The sequence below is a fragment of the Corythoichthys intestinalis genome, chromosome 13 (assembly GCF_030265065.1).
Source record: "Corythoichthys intestinalis isolate RoL2023-P3 chromosome 13, ASM3026506v1, whole genome shotgun sequence".
NCBI classification, from domain to species: domain Eukaryota; kingdom Metazoa; phylum Chordata; class Actinopteri; order Syngnathiformes; family Syngnathidae; genus Corythoichthys; species Corythoichthys intestinalis.
The window spans coordinates 49227056-49246493 of NC_080407.1; the positions used below are offsets into that span (position 1 = coordinate 49227056).

A 19438-nucleotide genomic window follows, 5' to 3' on the forward strand; every position below is an offset into this window, starting at 1 on the left:
GTGGAAAAATTAATTTTGCCATGTGGCATTTTTTTTTTTTTTTGCCAGGCGGCTTTTTTTTTTTTTGCGATGTGGCAAAATTGATTTTGCCATGCGGCATTTTTTTTGCCATGTGGCAAAATTGATTTGGCCATGTGGCAAAATTGATTTGGCCATGTGGCATTTTTTTGCCATGTGGCAAAATTGATTTTGCCATGTGGCAAAATGAATTTTGCCATATGGCATTGTTTTTGCCATGTGGCAAAATTGATTTTCTCATGGGGCCCTTTTTTTCCAGGTGGCAAAATTGATTTTGGCAAGCGGCATTTTTTTTTTTTTGCCATGTTGCATTTTTTTTGCCAAGTGGCAAAATGGATTTTGCCATTGAGATTTTTTTTTTTTAACCATGTGGCATTTTTTTTGCCATGTGGCATTTTTATTGCCATGTGGCATAATGGATTCTCGCATGGGCCCAAGTCCAAAATTGATTTGGCCATGTGGCATTTTTTATGCCATGTGGAAAAATTGATTTGGCTATGTGGCATTTTTTGCCAAGTGGCAAAATTAATTTTGCCATGCGGCATTTTTTTTTGCTATGTGGCAAAATTGATTTGGCCATGTGGCAAAATTGATTTGGCCATGTGGCATTTTTTTGCCATGTGGCAAAATTGATTTTGCCGTGTGGCATTGTTTTTGCCATGTGGCAAAATGAATTTTGCCATGTAGCATTGTTTTTGCCATGTGGCAAAATTGATTCTCTCATGGGGCCCTTTTTTTCCAGGTGGCAAAAGTGACTTTGCCAAGCGGCATTTTTTTTTTTGCCATGTTGCATTTTTTTGCCAAGTGGCAAAATGGATTTTGCCAGGGGCTTTTTTCTTTTAACCATGTGGCATTTTTTTTGCCATGTGGCATTTTTATTGCCATGTGGCATAATGGATTTTGCCATGTGGCATTTTTTTGCCATGAGGCATTTTTTCCCATGTGACAACATTTTTTTTGCCACATGGCAAAATCCATTTAGCCACATGGCAAAAAAAATGCAACATTGCAAAGAAAAAAACCCGCATGGAAAAAAAAAATGCCACGTGGCTAAATCCATTTTGCCACTTGGCAAAAAAATGCCACATGGCAAAAAAAATGCCACAAAATGCAACAAGGCAAAATCCATTTTACCACCTGGCCTAAAAATGCCACATGGCAAAAAAAAAAATCCATCTTACCACATGCCACTTTTGGTTCTCGCTGTCTCTCACATACGGTGTGTATAGGTGTGCCCACATTTTACACTAAGGGGGCGCTATAATGTTTAAACTGACAAAAACTAATAAGAGTAAACACTAAGTACTCCTTTTATAGTTGATTCTTTTCATAAAGATAAAGAATATATACATAAAAATAAAGTGACTGATATGACACCACAACTATTAATACATTTCAAATATTTCGTCATGTGTCCTCGGCTGCCGTGGACAGCATTCGCATCCAGTTGTCATGGAACCAAGGTTGTCGAACAAAACAATGAGGGGAGTGAGTTTATAGAGAGTCAATTAAGAATAATAGGAAGGATTTTTACAATAAACATGCAGAGGTAGGATGGCGGAAGACAACAAGGTCAATGATGGCTCCATCTGATCTAAATAACAAAGAAGCGTGCTCTGCGAGCACGGCGCGTACATGTGCGTGGGGGCGGGGTTGTGCAATTGATGTCTGAAACAGCCCCCCTAAAAAGCACAAATGGCTCACAGAAAAGTGCAGCCTGAAGCCTAAAATTGCACGTCATTTCTCTCCGGTCTCATATTATGTAAACTACTCCAACACTATCTGCCTCATCCACAGGCATTAAAGTGTGAGCATCAAAATACCAGAGTGAGAGTGCAGTACACCAACAATTTGGAATGGGGGGGGTGAAAACTAAAAGGGGAGAGCACATAAAAGGATCAATAGATGGCATAAAGTGTATAGCTATTGATTTACTTATGGGCTTGATGGAAATATGGGAGGGGGGAGGCAGGAAATGGCGAGAAAACAGGAGAAAGCTCATTTTTTTCCATCTAAAAGTAAGCAACAACATGTGCTTCTTTGGTTTCTAACTGCCTAGATTAGATGAACTGGCTACGATGGATGATTTCAGGACGTGGTTAATGTCAACACCTGTACCTCCATTCCCCAGCTGAGCCCCTCACATTGCTTTACGCAACTACGTACTACTCGTCGAGTTTACTGACCTGACAAAAGACAGACATAAAGTGGTGGTGCTCCCTTGATATTTTCAAATTGGCCTCTCCGATTATTATTTTTTCAACCTAGAGCGATGAAATTTGTGCAAAACTGCTCCAAAAAGTCTCTCGCACCCATAACCAAACCCAACAGGAAATCGGGTATTTTGGATTGAATGTGAAATTTATATCGAGTTACAGGTAGCATATCTAAGGTATTGGCATCTCGGGAGTTAGTTGGATCGTCCCTAAAATTGGTGAGACTGTTCATGAGATACATGAGATCTTAAGTTATCAGAATGGTGGGTTTTCATTCACGGGCCTGACCTCGGCGGGGTGCCAAAGTCGGACATTTTTTGGGCAATACGGCAAATTTAGTAAACGACTAATAACTCCCTGATACAAGGTTCAGTCTTTTTCATATCCGGCATGTATGTGAGGTATCCCAGCTGACCTCTAACCTACATCAGGGGAGCCTTAAGACATATGTTCATATGCCTGATGAAAATTTTTGAGGTTTCGTCGAAGCAGAAAGGTCCAGACAGGAAAGTGAAAATGATCATTGTTATTTTGTCTCACGACAAATTTGGCAGAATTACAACATATCTGCACCAAACTTCCTGTGCTTAGTGAGAGTCATACTCTGAAGGGTCTTTTAGGGGTCCATCTTTTTCCATTTCCACCACAGGTTATCAATAGGGTTGAGATCTGAGCTATTTGCAGGCCATGACATTGACCGAATGAGTCTTTTCTCCAAGGAATGCTTTCACAGTTTTAGCTCTGTGGCATGATGCATTGTCATCTTGGAAAATGACAAACATAATTTCAATTGAAGGGATAAGAAAGCGGTCTAAAATTTCAACGTAAACTTTTAACCACAGCCATCTCCCCAGTGCCTTTGCCTGACATGCAGCCCCATATCATCAAGGGAATTTTGATGTCTTCTTCAGGCAGTCATCTATATAAATCTCACTGGAACGGCACCAAACAAAAGTTCCAGCATCATTGCCTTGTCCAATGCAGATTCTTGACTCTTGACAAAAATTCCAGCATCATCACCTTGTCACCCTGGATGAGTCTTTCTCCAAGGAATGCTTTCACAGTTTTAGCTCTGTGGCATGATGCATTGTCATCTTGGAAAAGGACAAACATATTTTCAATTGAAGGGATAAGAAAGCGTTCTAAAATTGGAATGTAAACCTGACCATTTATTGAAGATTTAACCACAGCCATCTCCCCAGTGCCTTGACATGACATGCAGCCCCATACTGTAATAACTGTGGGAGAGCAAACTGGCATAATATATTTGGCATACAAAAACAAGCTTATCTTACAAACAGCACCAAACAAAAGTTCTAGCATCATCACCTTGTCAAGAGTCAACAATCTGCATTGGACAAGGTGATGATGCTGGAACTTTTGTTTGGTGCTGTTCCAGTGAGATTTACAGATTTAGATATTTTATTGAGTTTAGATTTACGTGCACCCGATGTGATACACCTGTGTGTGAATTTAGCCATTTTAAGTGGGATTGAATGTGTGGGTGTCCTCATTATTTACTCAACAGAAATGGCATTTATTTGAAATTACATGTTCCAGAAAGTTATAACAAATCTTTTTTTCAATTTTAATTGTTTGGTTCTATTATTTGAGTCTCTCAAGATTGTTAAAATTGACATTGAATTTCCATATGACCAAAAATGTTAGAAAACACACAGGCTTCCAAAGTGTGTCCTAATATTTTCACATGACTCTAGATATATAAGTCAATTAGTGCTGCTAATGGTTTCACTAGCAAGTCAATGGGAAAAAATGGCATAAAAATGCCTATCTCGCCAACCCACTGTACAATGGTTGTGCGTGCATGTGTATGGGATTGACACAATTGTACATTCAAATAGCTGAGGGCAAGGTGAACCGAAGCAACGGCCACGTATTCTGGAACAATTCCACAGCGGGCCTCTCGCTACGTGCGGTCAGAGGTCGGAAAAGCAGTTTTTCTAGACACGCAGGGCGAATTAGCTCCGTCCAAAGTCGCCCTCCGTATGCTACAAAATGACAGTAAGCTATTACGCTCTCGGGCTGGAGTGTTTTGATGGTATAATTGCACTGACCAGTGAGGAGAAAAAAGGGGGGATGGAGGGAAAAGAGACACTCTCAGCATGCTAATGTTACGCCTCCTCCGCTTCATCCATCCCTTTGTGCGTCCACACAGGTGGAGAGGGGAAAAAAGCGAGGGATGGGCAGAGAGAAATGAAAAGAGGGATATGTAACAGGATGGAGCGGCGTTATCTGCCACTTTGGACGCTCCAAACAAAAAGAGGGATGAACGCAGAGGACGAGGGAGGGTGACTTTTTCCCATCCCTTCAACAATAAATAGATGATCTCTGCTTATCCTCTAATCGCATCCCTCCTTTTTCCCCCCACCGGCACTCTTTCCTCCGCTTTTGTCAGCTCTCCATCTGCCTGTCCTTCCACTCGTCCGTCATCCCTCGCTCCTCTCCAGAGAGCCTGGATGTCACTGATACGGTCCCTACGCTTCCTCCCACTCACTCCAAAGCTTTTGTTTCCGCTCAACTTCAAGGGAAACTCGCTTTCATAAACCATTCCTTCCAAAAATAAGCAATTTGACTTCAGTGCAAGCTGGATTTATTGAAAAAACATTCATTCGTGCATACAGATTCAATGTGAAAATCATAGTTCATTTATTTTGGTAGATTTAAAAAAAAAAGTTGACAACAGTTTGTTATGTCTAAAGTGCGTACGACAGGGTAAAAAGTCTTAAATAGCAGTATTATGTGAATTACAGTGGGGGAAGTAAGTATTTAGTCAACCACTAATTGTGCAAGTTCTCCCACTTGAAAATATTAGAGAGGCCTGTAATTGTCAACATGGGTAAACCTCAACCATGAGAGACAGAATGTGGAAAAACCCCCAGAAAATCACATTATTTGATTTTTAAAGAATTTATTTGATCTCCTCTAGAGCAGTGATGTTTTGGGGCTGTCGTTGGGCAACACGGACTTTCGACTCCCTCCATAGATTTTCTATGGGGTTGAGATCTGGAGACTGGCTAGGCCACTCCAGGACCTTGAAATGCTTCTTACGAAGCCACTCATTTGTTGCCCTGACTGTGTTTTTCGGATCATTGTCATAATGAAAGACCCAGCCACGTCTCATCTTCAATGCCCTTGTTGATGGAAGAAGATTTTCACTCAAAATCTCTCGATACATGGTCCCATTCATTCTTTCCTTTGCACAGATTAGTCGTCCTTAGTCCCTTTGCAGAAAAACAGCTCCAAAGTATGATGTTTCCACCCCCATGCTTCACAATGGGCATGGTGTTCTTCGGATGTAATTCAGTATTCTTTCTCCTCCAAACACGAGAACCTGTGTTTCTACTATAAAGTTCTATTTTGGTTTCATCTGACCATAACACATTCTCCCAGTCCTCTTCTGGATCATTAAAATGCTCTATAGCGAACCGCAGACAGCCCTGGACGTGTACTGCCTTCAGCAAGGGGACACGTCTGGCAGTGTAGGATTTGAGTCCCTGGCGGCGCATTGTGTTACTGATAGTAGCCTTTGTTACTGTGGTCCCAGCTCTCTGTAGGTCATTCACTAGGTCCTCCCGTGTGGTTCTGGGATTTTTGCTCACCGTTCTTGTTATCATTTTGACGCAACGGGGTGAGATCTTGCATGGAGCCCCAGATCGAGGGAGATTATCAGTGGTCTTGTATGTCTTCCATTTTCTAATAATTGCTCCCACAGTTGATTTCTTTACAACAAGCGTTTTACCTATTGCAGATTCAGTCTTCCCAGCCTGGTGCAGGTTTACAATTTTGTCTCTGGTGTCCTTCAACAGCTCTTTGGTCTTGGCCATAGTGGAGTTTGGAGTGTGACTGACTGAGGTTGTGGACAGGTGTCTTTTATACCAATAATGAGTTAAAACAGGTGCCAGTGATACAGGTAACGAGTCGTTAGACCTCATTAGAAGAAGTTAGACCTTTTTGACAGCCAGAAATCTTGTTTGTAGGTGACCAAATACTTATTTTCCACTGTAATTTGGAAATAAATTCTTTAAAAATCAAAAAATGTGATTTTCAGTTTTTTCCCCCCACATTCTCTCTCTCATGGTTGAGGTTTACCCATGTTGACAATTACAGGCCTCTTTAATCTTTTCAAGTATGAGAACTTGCACAATTGGTGGTTGACTAAATACTTATTTGCCCCACTGTAAATGTTTGTATGAGTTATAATAATTGGATATTAACACTCAATGTTTTCGTTTTAATAAAATTTGTAAAATTAGCTTAACTAGTAGGTCGCCGTTGTTGTTGACGACGCAGTGCACTCTGGGCGGTGACGTCGTTCCCGGGCTACCGCAGTGTCATTCGTTAGCTACTGTACATAAACATGTCATCGGGTCTGCCCTCCAATTAGAACCTGAGCGGAAAAGTGATGAGCAGGACAGCGCTGTCGATATTTCATGGCTTTTTTGACCACGGAATTAGAAAACGCGGCTCTCTTCAGACAGCAAGCAGACAACAATAACATAGGGATTGTGTGAAAGGGTTTATTGAACACACAAAAAAGGGTCATGATCAATAAAAAAAAAACAAGGCAGACAAACAGAAAAAAACAAGGCAATGATGCAACTAGCAACAAAGGGATATACAAACAGTTAAATGGCAACAAGTCAAAATCTTGGCAAGCTGCCTAGGATCGATTAAAGACACTGCTGTTGAGCTGTAATTGGATGCAGGTACAACGTTGGGAACATCCCGCAACTCTGTAACAAAACAATCTGACCAGCAGCAGAATGTGACAAAATCATACAAGTCATCATTCTAGCTTTGCTTGCTAGCTAGCTAGCATAGCTATTCTCCTAGTCCAGCCAGTCTACGTCATCACCCCCAGCGTGCATTGCGCGTGTTAAATCAATGGCAATAATGTATGTTTCTCATGACATATTTCACATTTTAAAACATATGACACATTTTATGTCTTTAAGTCCGAGGTTTCCTTTAAGTAAACCCTTTCGAGGGCAAGTGTCTATTTTGGTTAAATAAAATTAGCGTCCATATACATGGACAGCAAATTTTTGGTCACATAAACCACAATATTAACATTTGGTGTGGCTTACGCTTTTTTTTTCAAAGGTTAGTCCTGGGGATTGAGATTATTTTATTGTTCAATGCTTAATTCTTGACAAAATATCTTCTTCACAGGTCATGTGCAGTCGAGGCGCGGCCGTCCAGCAGTTTCTCGGCATGTTCCAGATAATGAGCAATCCTTCGCTTGACTGACTCCCTTCGAGCGGCATCCGGATCATCTGAGAACAAACGATTCACAGTTAAAAGAACAACAAACTAACCCACATTCAATCCATATTTATTTGGGTCTTTGAAAAAAGACCCAGATAGTGTTATTGTTTTTTGTTTTTGTTTTTTTTGAATGGGATTTCTTCGGCGCGCCGCGCATCCCAAACCACTTGACCGACCGGTACCATTCAAGTATCAACATGTCCGTAATTTTTGCGCAACGCAGGGAATTTTTTCAAACGGCTCTGAAAAATTTTCCTTTGCGCCGCAAATGGCAAATTTCCGGAAAAAAAAAAAAAAAAAATTTTTTTCAAAATGTATCTAGTCCTACAATTTTTGACCCAATTACATAATTTAGATATAAAAAATTCCAGGACGGTGAGGGGCATAAAATTTGTATACAGAATTTGGAAAAAATTTACGGTTCCCCGGAAATTTGACAAAAACTTGCCCATTCATTTTTAATGGGAAAAAAAAAATTCTAAATGTATCTAGTCCCACAATTTTTCACCAAATCATAAAATTTTGGCATCAAAAATTCCAGGACTGTGAGGGGCATAAAAAGTGTATACAGAATTTGAATAGAATTTACGGTTCCCTGGAAATTGGCCAAAAACTTGCCCATTCATTTTTAATGGGAAATGTCCCATTCACTTTCAACGGGATTTCCAACAGAATTTACATTGCATTGTTGCCATTGACGGCCATGTATGTCAAATCTATTGATGCTAATGTACTTGGATTCCATCGACGCATCTGTAAGTCGATACCATTTTTCCCATTCATTTTCAAAGGCAAAAAAAACAAAAAAAAACCCCAGATCAACAGGAAATGATCAGATATCAATACGACGTGTCCCACAAATGTCCCCGATTCCATTGACGCTTATGGAGGGTGCTGCCACTGACGTCCAAATTTTTTCCCATTCATTTTCAATGGCAAAAAAAAAAAAAAAAGTCCCCAAATTAACAGGAAGTGACCTGATATTGTCCCCGAAATGTCCCCAAGCCAACCTGGGCGGGGTTAAGAGCTGTATCACCACAGCGCAAAGACCCAGAGTAATTTCTCCAGAAATTGCAGTTTCTAGTTATCAGTCCAATTCATTAGTTTTTGGGTGGAATTCCACTGCTGACCACTAGATAGCAGCAAAGGAATTACACTGACACTGTAAATATGACTGCAAAAGAAGGAAAACGGAAATCGAGGTGACGCAAAGAGCAATTTCAGAACTTTTTCTCACCCTTCACTCCAGTAATGAGTATGTCCACCACCGTCCTATATTTGCAAATGGCAGTACCGACATCACCCGCCGTCTCACTGGCCTCGGCGGACGTCAGCTCGGCGGCCGCTCGGTTCAGATACGCCGCCTCGGTTTCCGGACCGCTCGCTGCCAGCGACGACAAGTCCATACGGTCGCCGTGAGATTCGCCTAGAACTAACTAACTTAAGTCAACGCTAGATTTAACGGAGAGCAATTTGTCTGTTTGCTCGGTTTGTCTACCTCGTTTGAAACAAGGATCAAAGACGGCCAGGTCGTCGTCGGACAGTGGGAGGCGTGAATTTTCATTTGGCGACAGGGAGCACCTTTCCGTTGCCGCGTCGAGTGACTTGGCTTCCTCTTCAGATTCTTGCGGCGTGTCCGTTCTGACCAGAGACGTGACTGGAAGATGGACAAAGACAAGTTCAATAACTCTGTTCACTTGATACAGTGGGGCAAATAAGTATTTAGTCAACCACCAATTGTGCAAGTTTTCCTACTTGAAAAGATAAGAGAGGCCTGTAATTGTCAACAGGGGTAAACCTCAGCCATGAGAGACAGAATGTGGAAAAAAAAAACAGAAAAGCACATTGATTTTTAAATAATTTATTTCCAAATTAGAGTGGAAAATATGTATTTGGTCACCTAAAAACAAGAAAGATTTCTGGCTGTCAAAGAGGTCTGACTTCTAACGAGGTCTAACGAGGCTCCACTCGTTACCTGTATTAATGGCACCTGTTTTAACTCATCGGTATAAAAGACACCTGTCCACAATCTCAGTCAGTCACACTCCAAACTCCACTATGGCCAAGACCAAAGAGCTGTCGAAGGACATCATAGACAAAATTGTTGACCTGCACCAGGCTGGGAAGACTGAATCTGCAATAGGTAAAATACTTGGTGTAAAGATAACAACTGTGGGACCAATTATTAGAAAATGGAAGACATACAAGACCACTGATTATCCCTCTCGATATGGGGCTCCATGCAAGATTTCACCCCGTGGCGTCAAAATGTTAACAAGAACGGTGAGCAAAAATCCCAGAACCACGCTGGGGGACCTTGTGAATGACCTATAGAGAGCTGGGACCACAGTAACAAAGGCTACTATCAGTAACACAATGCGCAGCCAGGGACTCAAATCCTGCACTGCCAGACGTGTCCCTCTGCTGAAGCCAGTACACGTCCAGGCCCGTCTGCGGTTCGCTAGAGAGCATTTGGATGATCCAGAACAAGACTGGGAGAATGTGTTATGGTCAGATGAAACCAAATCGAACTTTTTGGTAGAAACACAGGTTCTCGCGTTTGGAGGAGAAAGAATACTGAAGAACACCATACCCACTGTGAAGCATGGGGGTGGAAACATCACGCTTTGGGGCTGTTTTTCTGCAAAGGGACCAGGGCGACTGATCTGTGTAAAGGAAAGAATGAATGGGGCCATGTATCGAGAGATTTTGAGTGAAAATCTCCTTCCATCAGCGAGGGCCTTGAAGATGAGACGTGGCTGGGTCTTTCAGCATGACAATGATCCCAAACACACAGCCAGGGCAACAAAGGAGTGGCTTCGTAAGAAGCATTTCAAGGTCCTGGAGTGGCCTAGCCAGTCTCTCAACCCCATAGAAAATCTGTGGAGGGAGTTGAAAGTCCGTGTTGCCCAACGACAGCCCCAAAACATCACTGCTCTAGAGAATATCAGCATGGAGGAATGGCCAAAATAGCAGCAACAGTGTGTGAAAAGCTTGTGAATAGTTACAGAAAACGTTTGGCCTCCATTATTGCTAACAAAGGGTACATAACAAAGTATTGAGGTGAACTTTTGGTATTGACCAAGTACAGTACTTATTTTCCACCATGATTTGCAAATAAATTCTGTAAAAATCAAACAATGTGATTTTTAGTTTTTTTTTTTTACATTCTGTCTCTCATGGTTGAGGTTTACCCATGTTGACAATTGCAGGTCTCTCTAATATTTTCAAGTGGCAGAACTTGCACAATTAGTGGTTGACTAAATACTTATTTGCCTCATTGTAGTTGAACATGAGATAGAGTTGCTCTAAAAATGAGATGTTTCATGCTTCTGCGTCTGGCCCAACACCATCGATGAACATTTGAAGCTCTGTGTAGAAGTGACACATTGCGCTGTAGTCACTACGGGGGTGTATTTCTATCTTTGTGTGGTTTCGCAGGCTTCACATAGCACTCCTTGGAGTGGAGCAGCCGTTTCTCGAGCTGGAGATCAACGAAATCGAAAAAGAATTGCTTTTACACCAAATCTTTGAACGCTGGAGACGCAGAAACCTTTGCGAAGGTGGTCTGTCCGAATACTGAATCAGTCAATGTAGAGAACGGGTGAAATCGCCACGTTTGTTCAACCGCGACGAGGCATGAACAAAGAGCTACAGTGGTATGAAAAAGTATCTGAACCTTTTGGAATTTCTGCATAAAATCACCATCAAATGTGATGTGATCTTTGTCAAAACCACACAGATGAAAAAAGCAGTGTCTGTTTTAACTAAAACCACCCAAACATGTATAGGTTTTCATATTTTAATGAGGATCGTATGCAAACAATGACAGAAGGGGGAACAAAAGTAAGTGAACCATCACATTTAATATTTTGTGTCCCCCACCCTTTCGCAGCAATAACTTCAACCAGACGCTTCCTGGAGCTGCAGATCAGTCCTGCAGATCGATCAGGACTAATCTTGGCCCATTCTTCTCTACAAAACTGCTGTAGTTCAGACAGATTCCTGGGATATCTGGCATGAATTGCTGTCTTTAGGTCATGCCACAGCATCTCAATGGGGTTCAAGTCTGGACTTTGACTTGGCCACTTCAGAACGTGTATTTTGTTCTTCTGAAACCATTCTGAAGTTCAGTTACTTCTGTGTTTTGGATCATTGTCTTGTTGGGGCCTCAGGTTTTCCTGCAAAACATCCTGATAAAACTTTTGAATTCATTCTCCCATGAATGATTGCAAGTTGTCCAGGCCCCGCGGCAGCAAAACAGCCCCAAATCATGATGCTCCCTCCACCACGCTTCACAGTGGGGATGAGGTGTTGATGTTGGTGAGCTATTCCATTTTTCCTCCACACATGATGTTGTAAGTTACTCCCAAACAATTCAACTTTGGTTTCATCAGTCCACAAAATATTTTGCCAAAACTTCTGTGGAGTGTACAAGTGCCATTTTGCAAACATTAAACAAAAACGACAAGGTTTTTTTAGACAGCAGTGGCTTCCTCCATGGAGTCCTCCCATGAACACCATTCTTGGCTGTAGGTTTACATATAGTTGATCAGTGCACAGATATATTGGACTGTGCCAGTGATTTCTGTCTTTTGCAGACACTTTAGGGTTCTTTTTTACATCTCTGAGTATTCTGCACTGAACTCTTGGGTACTCCTTGGAAGAGAAGTAACAGTGCAAAACTCACAACTTCTCTGACTGTCGATTGATGAACATCCAGACTTTTAGAGATGGTTTTGTATTCTTTCCCAGCTTTATACAAATCAACAATCCTTGCTCGCAGGTCTTCAGACAGCTCTTTTGACCGAGCCATGATGCACATCAGGTAATGCTTCTCATCAAAACAATTCTTACCAGGTGTGTGTTTTATAGTGGGCAGGGCGGCTTTAAACCACTCATCATTGATTGGGAACACACCTGACTTACATTGTTTGGTAAAAATTGGTTTCAATTGCTCTTTAAGTCTCCATAGGCAGAGTGTTAACATATTTTTCCCGCTTCTGACACTGTTTGCATGCTATCCTCATAAAAATATGGAACCTATAAATGTTTGGGTGGTTTTAGTTAAAGCAGACACTGTTTTTCATTTGATGGTAATTTTATGCAGAAATGTGAGGAATTCCAAAAGGTTCAGATACTTTTCCATACCACTTTATTTCGATATTTTCCGATGTTAGCAGGCAGATTTGACTGACGTTGAAATGACATTTTGCACGGACCAATCGCAGTCTTTGCCGGTTTCGTAGCAAAGCGTCATTGTAGTCAGGATTTTTGAGGGCCCACATTAGGCTACGGCCCTGACACAGAAGCATAACAGCCCCTTTAGATTGACCAACTTTGGCAAATTAGCAATGCTAAAACTAAGTGAACAGTTCCGCAACAGTGATAAACAGATGTGACTGGACAGCTACGGGTGTAGATGAACCGTACCGCCATCGTCCAGCCCGTCTTGGGAACCCTCTTCCCCGATCTCGCCGAAAGCCTCAACCGCCACCTCGGGCTCTCCCATGTCAATCCTCAAGTTGTTGCCCAGGTCCTGGGGCAAAATGGGCGCCTCCCGACCCACCTCCTCCTCAGCAGGCTCGCAATCTGAATCTCTCCGCTCGGGGAGAGGGATGAGAGGCGGAGGCAGGGCTCCACTCGAAGTATCATCAGACGGATCCAGAGGCCTCGTCACGTCTCCGCCCTAAGAAGATGAAATAGTTTGTCTCCAAAAGAATAGATGTTAGTGAGGTCACTAATATTATCAGGCGTTACCCTGAAAAACTCATTGAGCTGTGGGCTGTTGTAAAGCGCAGGTATGCTAGCTGCAAAAACCAGCATGGTTTCCGTCGCCTTCCTCCTCTGCTCTATCACGGCCTCGTCGAACCTCCCTGGAAAAGAGGCGAGTCAAGCGGGAATACGTCTCGTAGCGTTAGAGCGTCCTACCGAAGACTTGCGCCGGGGGAAACGGGGGGAATTCCTCCTCTTTTCGGAACAGGTTCTTGTGCGTGTAGGCCAGCTCGCCGTGTAGCTTCTTCAGCTCAGAGTACCTTTTCCACACCACCACCTCCTTCACATCCTCCGGGCAACGCTTGGACACGAACTGTAAGGCAAAGTGTGTCGGGAGATCTTAAGGTGGAAAATCGTTCTGATGTGTAGTAAAGTCGCAATGAGGGATAAAAACATGATTTTTCCCTTCAGGGGTCGCCACAGCGAATCAGTTACTCCATCTACATCCTCTGCTCTTACACCAACTACCTTCATGTCCTCTTTAACTACATCCATAAACCTTCTCTTTGGTCGTCCTCTCAAGCTACAACCTCTAGCAAAAAGTATGGCATCACCAGTCTCGGACAAGCGCTCACTCAGACCTTTTATCATGTAGAACAAACCTGACATGCAGCCCTATATCAACAAGGACTGAGGGAATTTTGACGTTTTCTTCAGGCAGTCATCTTTGTAAATCTCACTGGAACAGCACCAAACAAACATTCCAGCATCATCACCTTGTCCAATTCTTGACTCTTGACAAGGTGATGATGCTGGAACTTTGATGTGGGGCTGCATGTCAGGCCAAGGCACTGGGGAGATGGCTGTGGTAAATCTTCAATAAATACACAAGATTACATTGAAATTTTAGACAGCTTGGACAAGGTGTCAAGAGTCAAGAATCTGCATTGGACAAGGTGATGATTGATGATGCTGGAACTTTTGTTTGGTGCTGTTCCAGTGAGATTTACAAAGATGACTACCTGAAGAAAACATCAAAATTCCCTCAGTTCTTGATGATTCGGGGCTGCACGTCAGGCAAAAGCACTGTGGTTAAATCTTCAATAAATGCACAAGTTTACATTGAAATTTTAGACCGCTTTCCTATCCCTTCAATTGAAAATATGTTTGTCATTTTTCAAGATGAAAATGCATCATGCCACAGAGCTAAAACCCTTAGAGCATTCCTTGGAGAAAGACTCATCCAGTCATGGAATGGCCTGCAAATAGCCCAGATCTAAACCCTATTGAAAACCTGTGGTGGAAATTGAAAAAAATGGTCCAACAGTGGTCCAGTTTCCACCGGTACGCTGTAGGTCAACAGCACCGATGGTGGTCATTGTTAACCCAGGCCTCGACTGATCCGGCATACAATTCATATATCTGATTTGCACGTGTGATTTGGCCAAAGTTTTGCATCTGATGCCCTTCCTGACACAACCCTTTCTATTTATCCAGGCTTAGGACCGGCATAGGAAGACTTGTGCCCCCTTGCAGCTACATTCTAAAAAGAACGGTAGCCTATTTTAATGGTCCGAAGATATATCACGAGTTGAGTAGCTACTTTTTGGCGCTTTTTATCGACACCATGTAATAGAGAATCATTTTTGCTAACTGCTCTTTTTTTTTTTTTGCTTTTAACCAAGAATCAAGACTGTTTTACGTCCATATCTAGAATGAATTCAGGGATTTAACCATTTATACACAAGAATTTTTAACGGAAAAAGCTCTTTTGTTTTCATAAGGTCGCTGCTACATTTGCTTACTGACTAGCATAATGCGCTCTATTTACGGAAAATAAATGCTAACTGCACAGTTTTTTTTTTGCTTTTAACCAAGAATCGAGACTGTTTTACGTCCATATCTAGAAAGGATTCAAGGATTTAAGCATTTATTCATAAGAATTTTTATCTGAAAAAGCTCTTTGTTGTACTAAGGGGGCCGCCACATTGGCTAACAGACTAGCATCACATTCGACCTGTTTACGTAAAATAAATACGAACTGCACGCTTTTTTTTTATTTTAACCAAGAATCAAGACTGTTTTACGTCCATATCTAGAAAGAATTCAGGGATTTAAGCATTTATTCACAAGAATTTTCAACACAAAAAGCTCTTTGTTGTACTAAGGGGACAGACTAGCATCACATTCGACGTATTTACGTAAAATAAATGCAAACTGCCCGTTTTTTGTTTTTTTATGCCTTTAACATAGAATCAAGACTGTTTTATGTCCATATCTAGAAAGAATTCAGGGATTTAGGCATTTATTCACAAGAATTTTCAACAGAAAAAAACTGCTTTCATAAGGCCGCCACCGCTACATTTGCTTACTGACTAGCACCATATTTCGCAATATTTACGTAAAATAAATGCTAACTGAACAGTTTTTTGTCTTTTAACCAAGAAGAGATACTGTTTCACGTCCATATCTGTACAGAATTCAGGGATGTAAGCATTTATTCACAAAAATTTTCAACGGAAAAAACTGTTTGTGATTCCACTTGGTCAGCAATGAAGAACCCGTATCAAACGGCCCAGCTTCCCGTGTCCCGTCAATAATTATGAAGTCTATGGTAACGCGTTACGACCCACCTCTGGCTATTTCTGACTTTTTGTGATAGATCAGTGCTGGGAAAAAAAAAAAAAAAAATGTCAAGGGTGCCCAGCTGTGCCCCAGTGTTTCATTAGGTCTAGTGACGCCCCTGCAAATTCCTGTTAATTAAACAATTCCCTTTGATTGTGTCTGAACTCTGAAGGAATTTGAAAAGCACTCCACATGAATGCATCACAAGTTCTCATCCACTGAACATGTGATTCTACTGTGCCACGCTTACTTAACTTGACTCATTTGTTAAAAAAAAAAAAAAAAAAGTTTTCCAAAGACTAAATTAGGGCAGAATGCAAATCTTACTATGGCATCACTGCAAACCAAAGGATAGTCCTCATAAATCAAGACAAAATAGTTCACTCACCCTTGCTGTTACTTTATATTCCGTGTGTCCTTTGTCGTGCGTGCGTACGTCTGTCACGCTGAAGAATCGGTAAAATTCTTCTTTGGCTTTACGTGACATGTCCGTTTTGAGCGAGAAATAAAGCCAAAACAACGCGTTTTGACGGAGAAGAGCGTCGCTCTTCCCACTCCGCCTCCCTACTCACTTCCTGGTTCCTTGTACGTACGCGTGCGTCATGACGTCACCCCAAAAATGTCAACAGTCGGATTTTTTTAAGCGTTTTTGCTTGATTTAAATTTTTACAGTTTATGTTCGCATCGTTGCAAATTTAAACGTGAATTTATATGACATTATGATGTCGTAGTCAAAATGGATTGGACGTCTATGACACTGGAAGATGATCATTCAATGTTTTAAATAAGGTATTCATTGTATAGAACATTATAAGTGATTTATTGAATCAGTTTTTATTGCATACAATGATAAGAATTTCTTTTAAAAGAAGAGGAACTGTTTTGTGTGAAAGACTAATCATCCAAATACAAAATCAGTAGCTGTAGTAACATAGGAAATCCCCCAGGCGGCGCGTAAAGACACAATACGTATGCCAGTTTGAAGCAAATCCTACTAAAAATCTAAACGTTTTTCCCGACATCTCGCTTTGTTTCAAGTATTTAGCATCATGTTTCTTTTAAAAACAATACCTTGAAACCGCATTTGTTTCAAAGCGCGTTTTGAAAAATATTTTGGGCCTCATCCTGTCTCGGACAATAGAAGAAAGGCAGCAACAACAAACATTGTGGGGAAGCTAACATTTCTGGGGATGTGCTTCACTTGTAAGGAACGAACAAGAACAATTGTCATGAAGGTTTTATCTCCAAAAAAAAAAAAAAAATCCTAGCAGAGGATGGTTCCGATCCATCGACCTCTGGGTTATGGGCCCAGCACGCTTCCGCTGCGCCACTCTGCTGTGATTTGAAGAGGTTTGGCAGTGCCTATTTAAACAGTTTCAGCTAAACCTACGTTCACTCCCGCTGCTGCAAAGGGTCAATGTACACAACCACATCCCTTCGTTATCACTGTGAAAGTCCATAAAACAATAAGATGACATAACATCCTCCTTGACTTTCCCTTTTTTTATGCCATAAAAGTGACAAATCCATGTCATACTATCTTCCTAGATTACATATCAATCCAGTGATCCCTCCTTTTTCGCGGTTAATGGGAACCAGAACCCGCCGCGATAAGTGAAAAATCGCGAAGTAGCGACCCCCCACAATTTTTTTGTGTGTGTGTTCAATGTATTTATTCAGATTTAGCATTGGAAGAGATACCTATATGACAAGTTTTTATTTCTTTTTTTCCCCCAAAGTATAATAAAAAAAAAACATATTTATCGTAATTAATCGCAATTCAAACCATCTATAAAATATGCCATATTTTTCTCTAAATCGTTGTTGGAATGGAAAGATAAGACACAAGATGGATATATACATTCAACATATGGTACATAAGTACTGTATTTTTTTTATTATAACAATAAATCAACAAGATGGCATTAACATTATTAACATTCTGTTAAAGCGATCCATGGATTGAAAGACTTGTAGTTCTTAAAAGATAAATGTTAGTACAAGTTTCATTAGTAGTTGTTTCATTAATTGCTAGTTATGGTATTTGGTAACACTTTATTTGACAGTGGTGTCATAAGACTGTCATAACACCATAATAACTATGACATGACACTGCCATGAGCATTATTGTATCCTTATGACATATCATTTTGTGTCATCCGGCAAATTACCTCTTTTTTGAATGGATGTAAAAGATCCGAGCTGGACATAAATGGAGTTAGTGATATAATTTGCCGGATTACACTTAGAGGACATGTGTCAGAACCATTCATTAATACCCATGATAGCGTCACGTCATAATTATTTATAATTAAATAATTGTTAATTGTTGTCATAACAGTTATACCATAGATATTATATGAAATTGAGGCTTGTAAGACCCACAGCATAGCAAGTTGGCATTTGCGTGTGGTTTTCAGCACCATTTTCTGCGTATGTTTCAGGACCTGTGCCCGTCTCGTCATCCCTGCGCTGTCATATGTACTTTGCGTTCCGGCACCTTATGATTTACAAATCAAGCACTGGTCATAAGCATTCAGTAATGCCCATGATAGTATCATGTTAAAATTGTGTATAATTAAATAATTGTTAATTGTTGTCATCCCAGTTATACCATAGATATTATCTGAAACTGAGGCTTGCAAGTCCCACAGCATGGCAAGTGGGCATTTGCGGGTTGTTTTCAGCACTATTTTCTGCGTATGTTCCGGGACCTGTCCCCATCTCGTCATCCCTGCGCTGTCATATGTACTTTGCGTTCCGGCACCTTATGATTTACAAATTAAGCACTGGTCACACGCATTCAGTAATGCCCATGATAGTGTCATGTTAAAATTATGTATAATTAGATAATTGTTAATTGTTGTCATACCATTTATACCGTAGATATTATCTGAAATTGAGGCTTGCAAGTCCCACAGCATGGCAAGTGGGCATTTGCGTGTTGTTTTCAGCACCATTTTCTGCGTATGTTTCAGGATTTGTGCCCGTCTCGTCATCCCTGCGCTGTCATATGTTCTTTGCGTTCCGGCACCTTATGATTTACAAATTAAGCACTGGTCATAAGCATTCAGTAATGCCTCTGATAGTGTCATGTCAAAATTCTGTATGATTAAATATTTGGTAATTGTTGTCATACCAGTTATACCATAGATAATATCTGAAATTGAGGCTTGTAAGTCCCACAAGTGGGCATTTGTGAGTTGTTTTTAAGCACCATTTTCTGCGTATGTTCCGGGACCTGTGCCCGTCTCGTCATCCCTGCGCTGTCATATGTACTTTGCGTTCCGGCACCTTATGATTTACAAATTAAGCATTGGTCACAAGCGTTCAGTAATGCCCATGGTAGTCATGTCAAAATTATGACAGTCTTATGGCAGTCTTATGAACTTATAAAACAACAAATAACCCATACTGAACAATAAGCCGCAGGATTCAAAATGAGGGAAAAAAAGCAGTTATATATAGTTATATGAAACACTTACACTTACTCAAAGTATTTAAGTGTTCAAATAAACCTATTTTAATGGGGAAAATAATGTTTTTTCAATTTTTATAAAACAAGACTCCTTCCT

General features: G+C 41.0%; 1 protein-coding gene and 1 long non-coding RNA gene across 4 annotated transcripts in view; one reads left to right on the plus strand and one right to left on the minus strand.

Moving 5' to 3' along the window:
- LOC130928759 (uncharacterized) overlaps positions 1-7753 on the plus strand; it is a 32752-nt gene extending 24999 nt beyond the window's left edge. Inside the window, exon 6 of the long non-coding RNA XR_009066736.1 lies at positions 7428-7753. This is a non-coding gene — a long non-coding RNA (uncharacterized LOC130928759). The remainder of the gene's footprint in view (positions 1-7427) is intronic.
- On the minus strand, positions 6432-16460 carry snx15 (sorting nexin 15). 3 transcript variants are annotated; one of them, XM_057855498.1, is made up of 7 exons: positions 16252-16460; positions 13455-13611; positions 13284-13399; positions 12957-13212; positions 9022-9180; positions 8761-8907; positions 6432-7531 (listed from the first exon to the last, which is right to left on the minus strand). In XM_057855498.1, exons 1-7 carry the CDS (start codon positions 16348-16350, stop codon positions 7422-7424), a joined length of 1044 nt encoding a protein of 347 aa, XP_057711481.1. In that variant the 5' UTR covers positions 16351-16460; the 3' UTR covers positions 6432-7421. The 3 variants fall into 3 exon arrangements, with proteins under 3 accessions (XP_057711481.1, XP_057711480.1, XP_057711479.1); XM_057855497.1 differs by having other exon boundaries at positions 8761-8949; XM_057855496.1 differs by having other exon boundaries at positions 8761-8955.
- Between the last annotated feature and the right edge of the window lie 2978 nt (positions 16461-19438).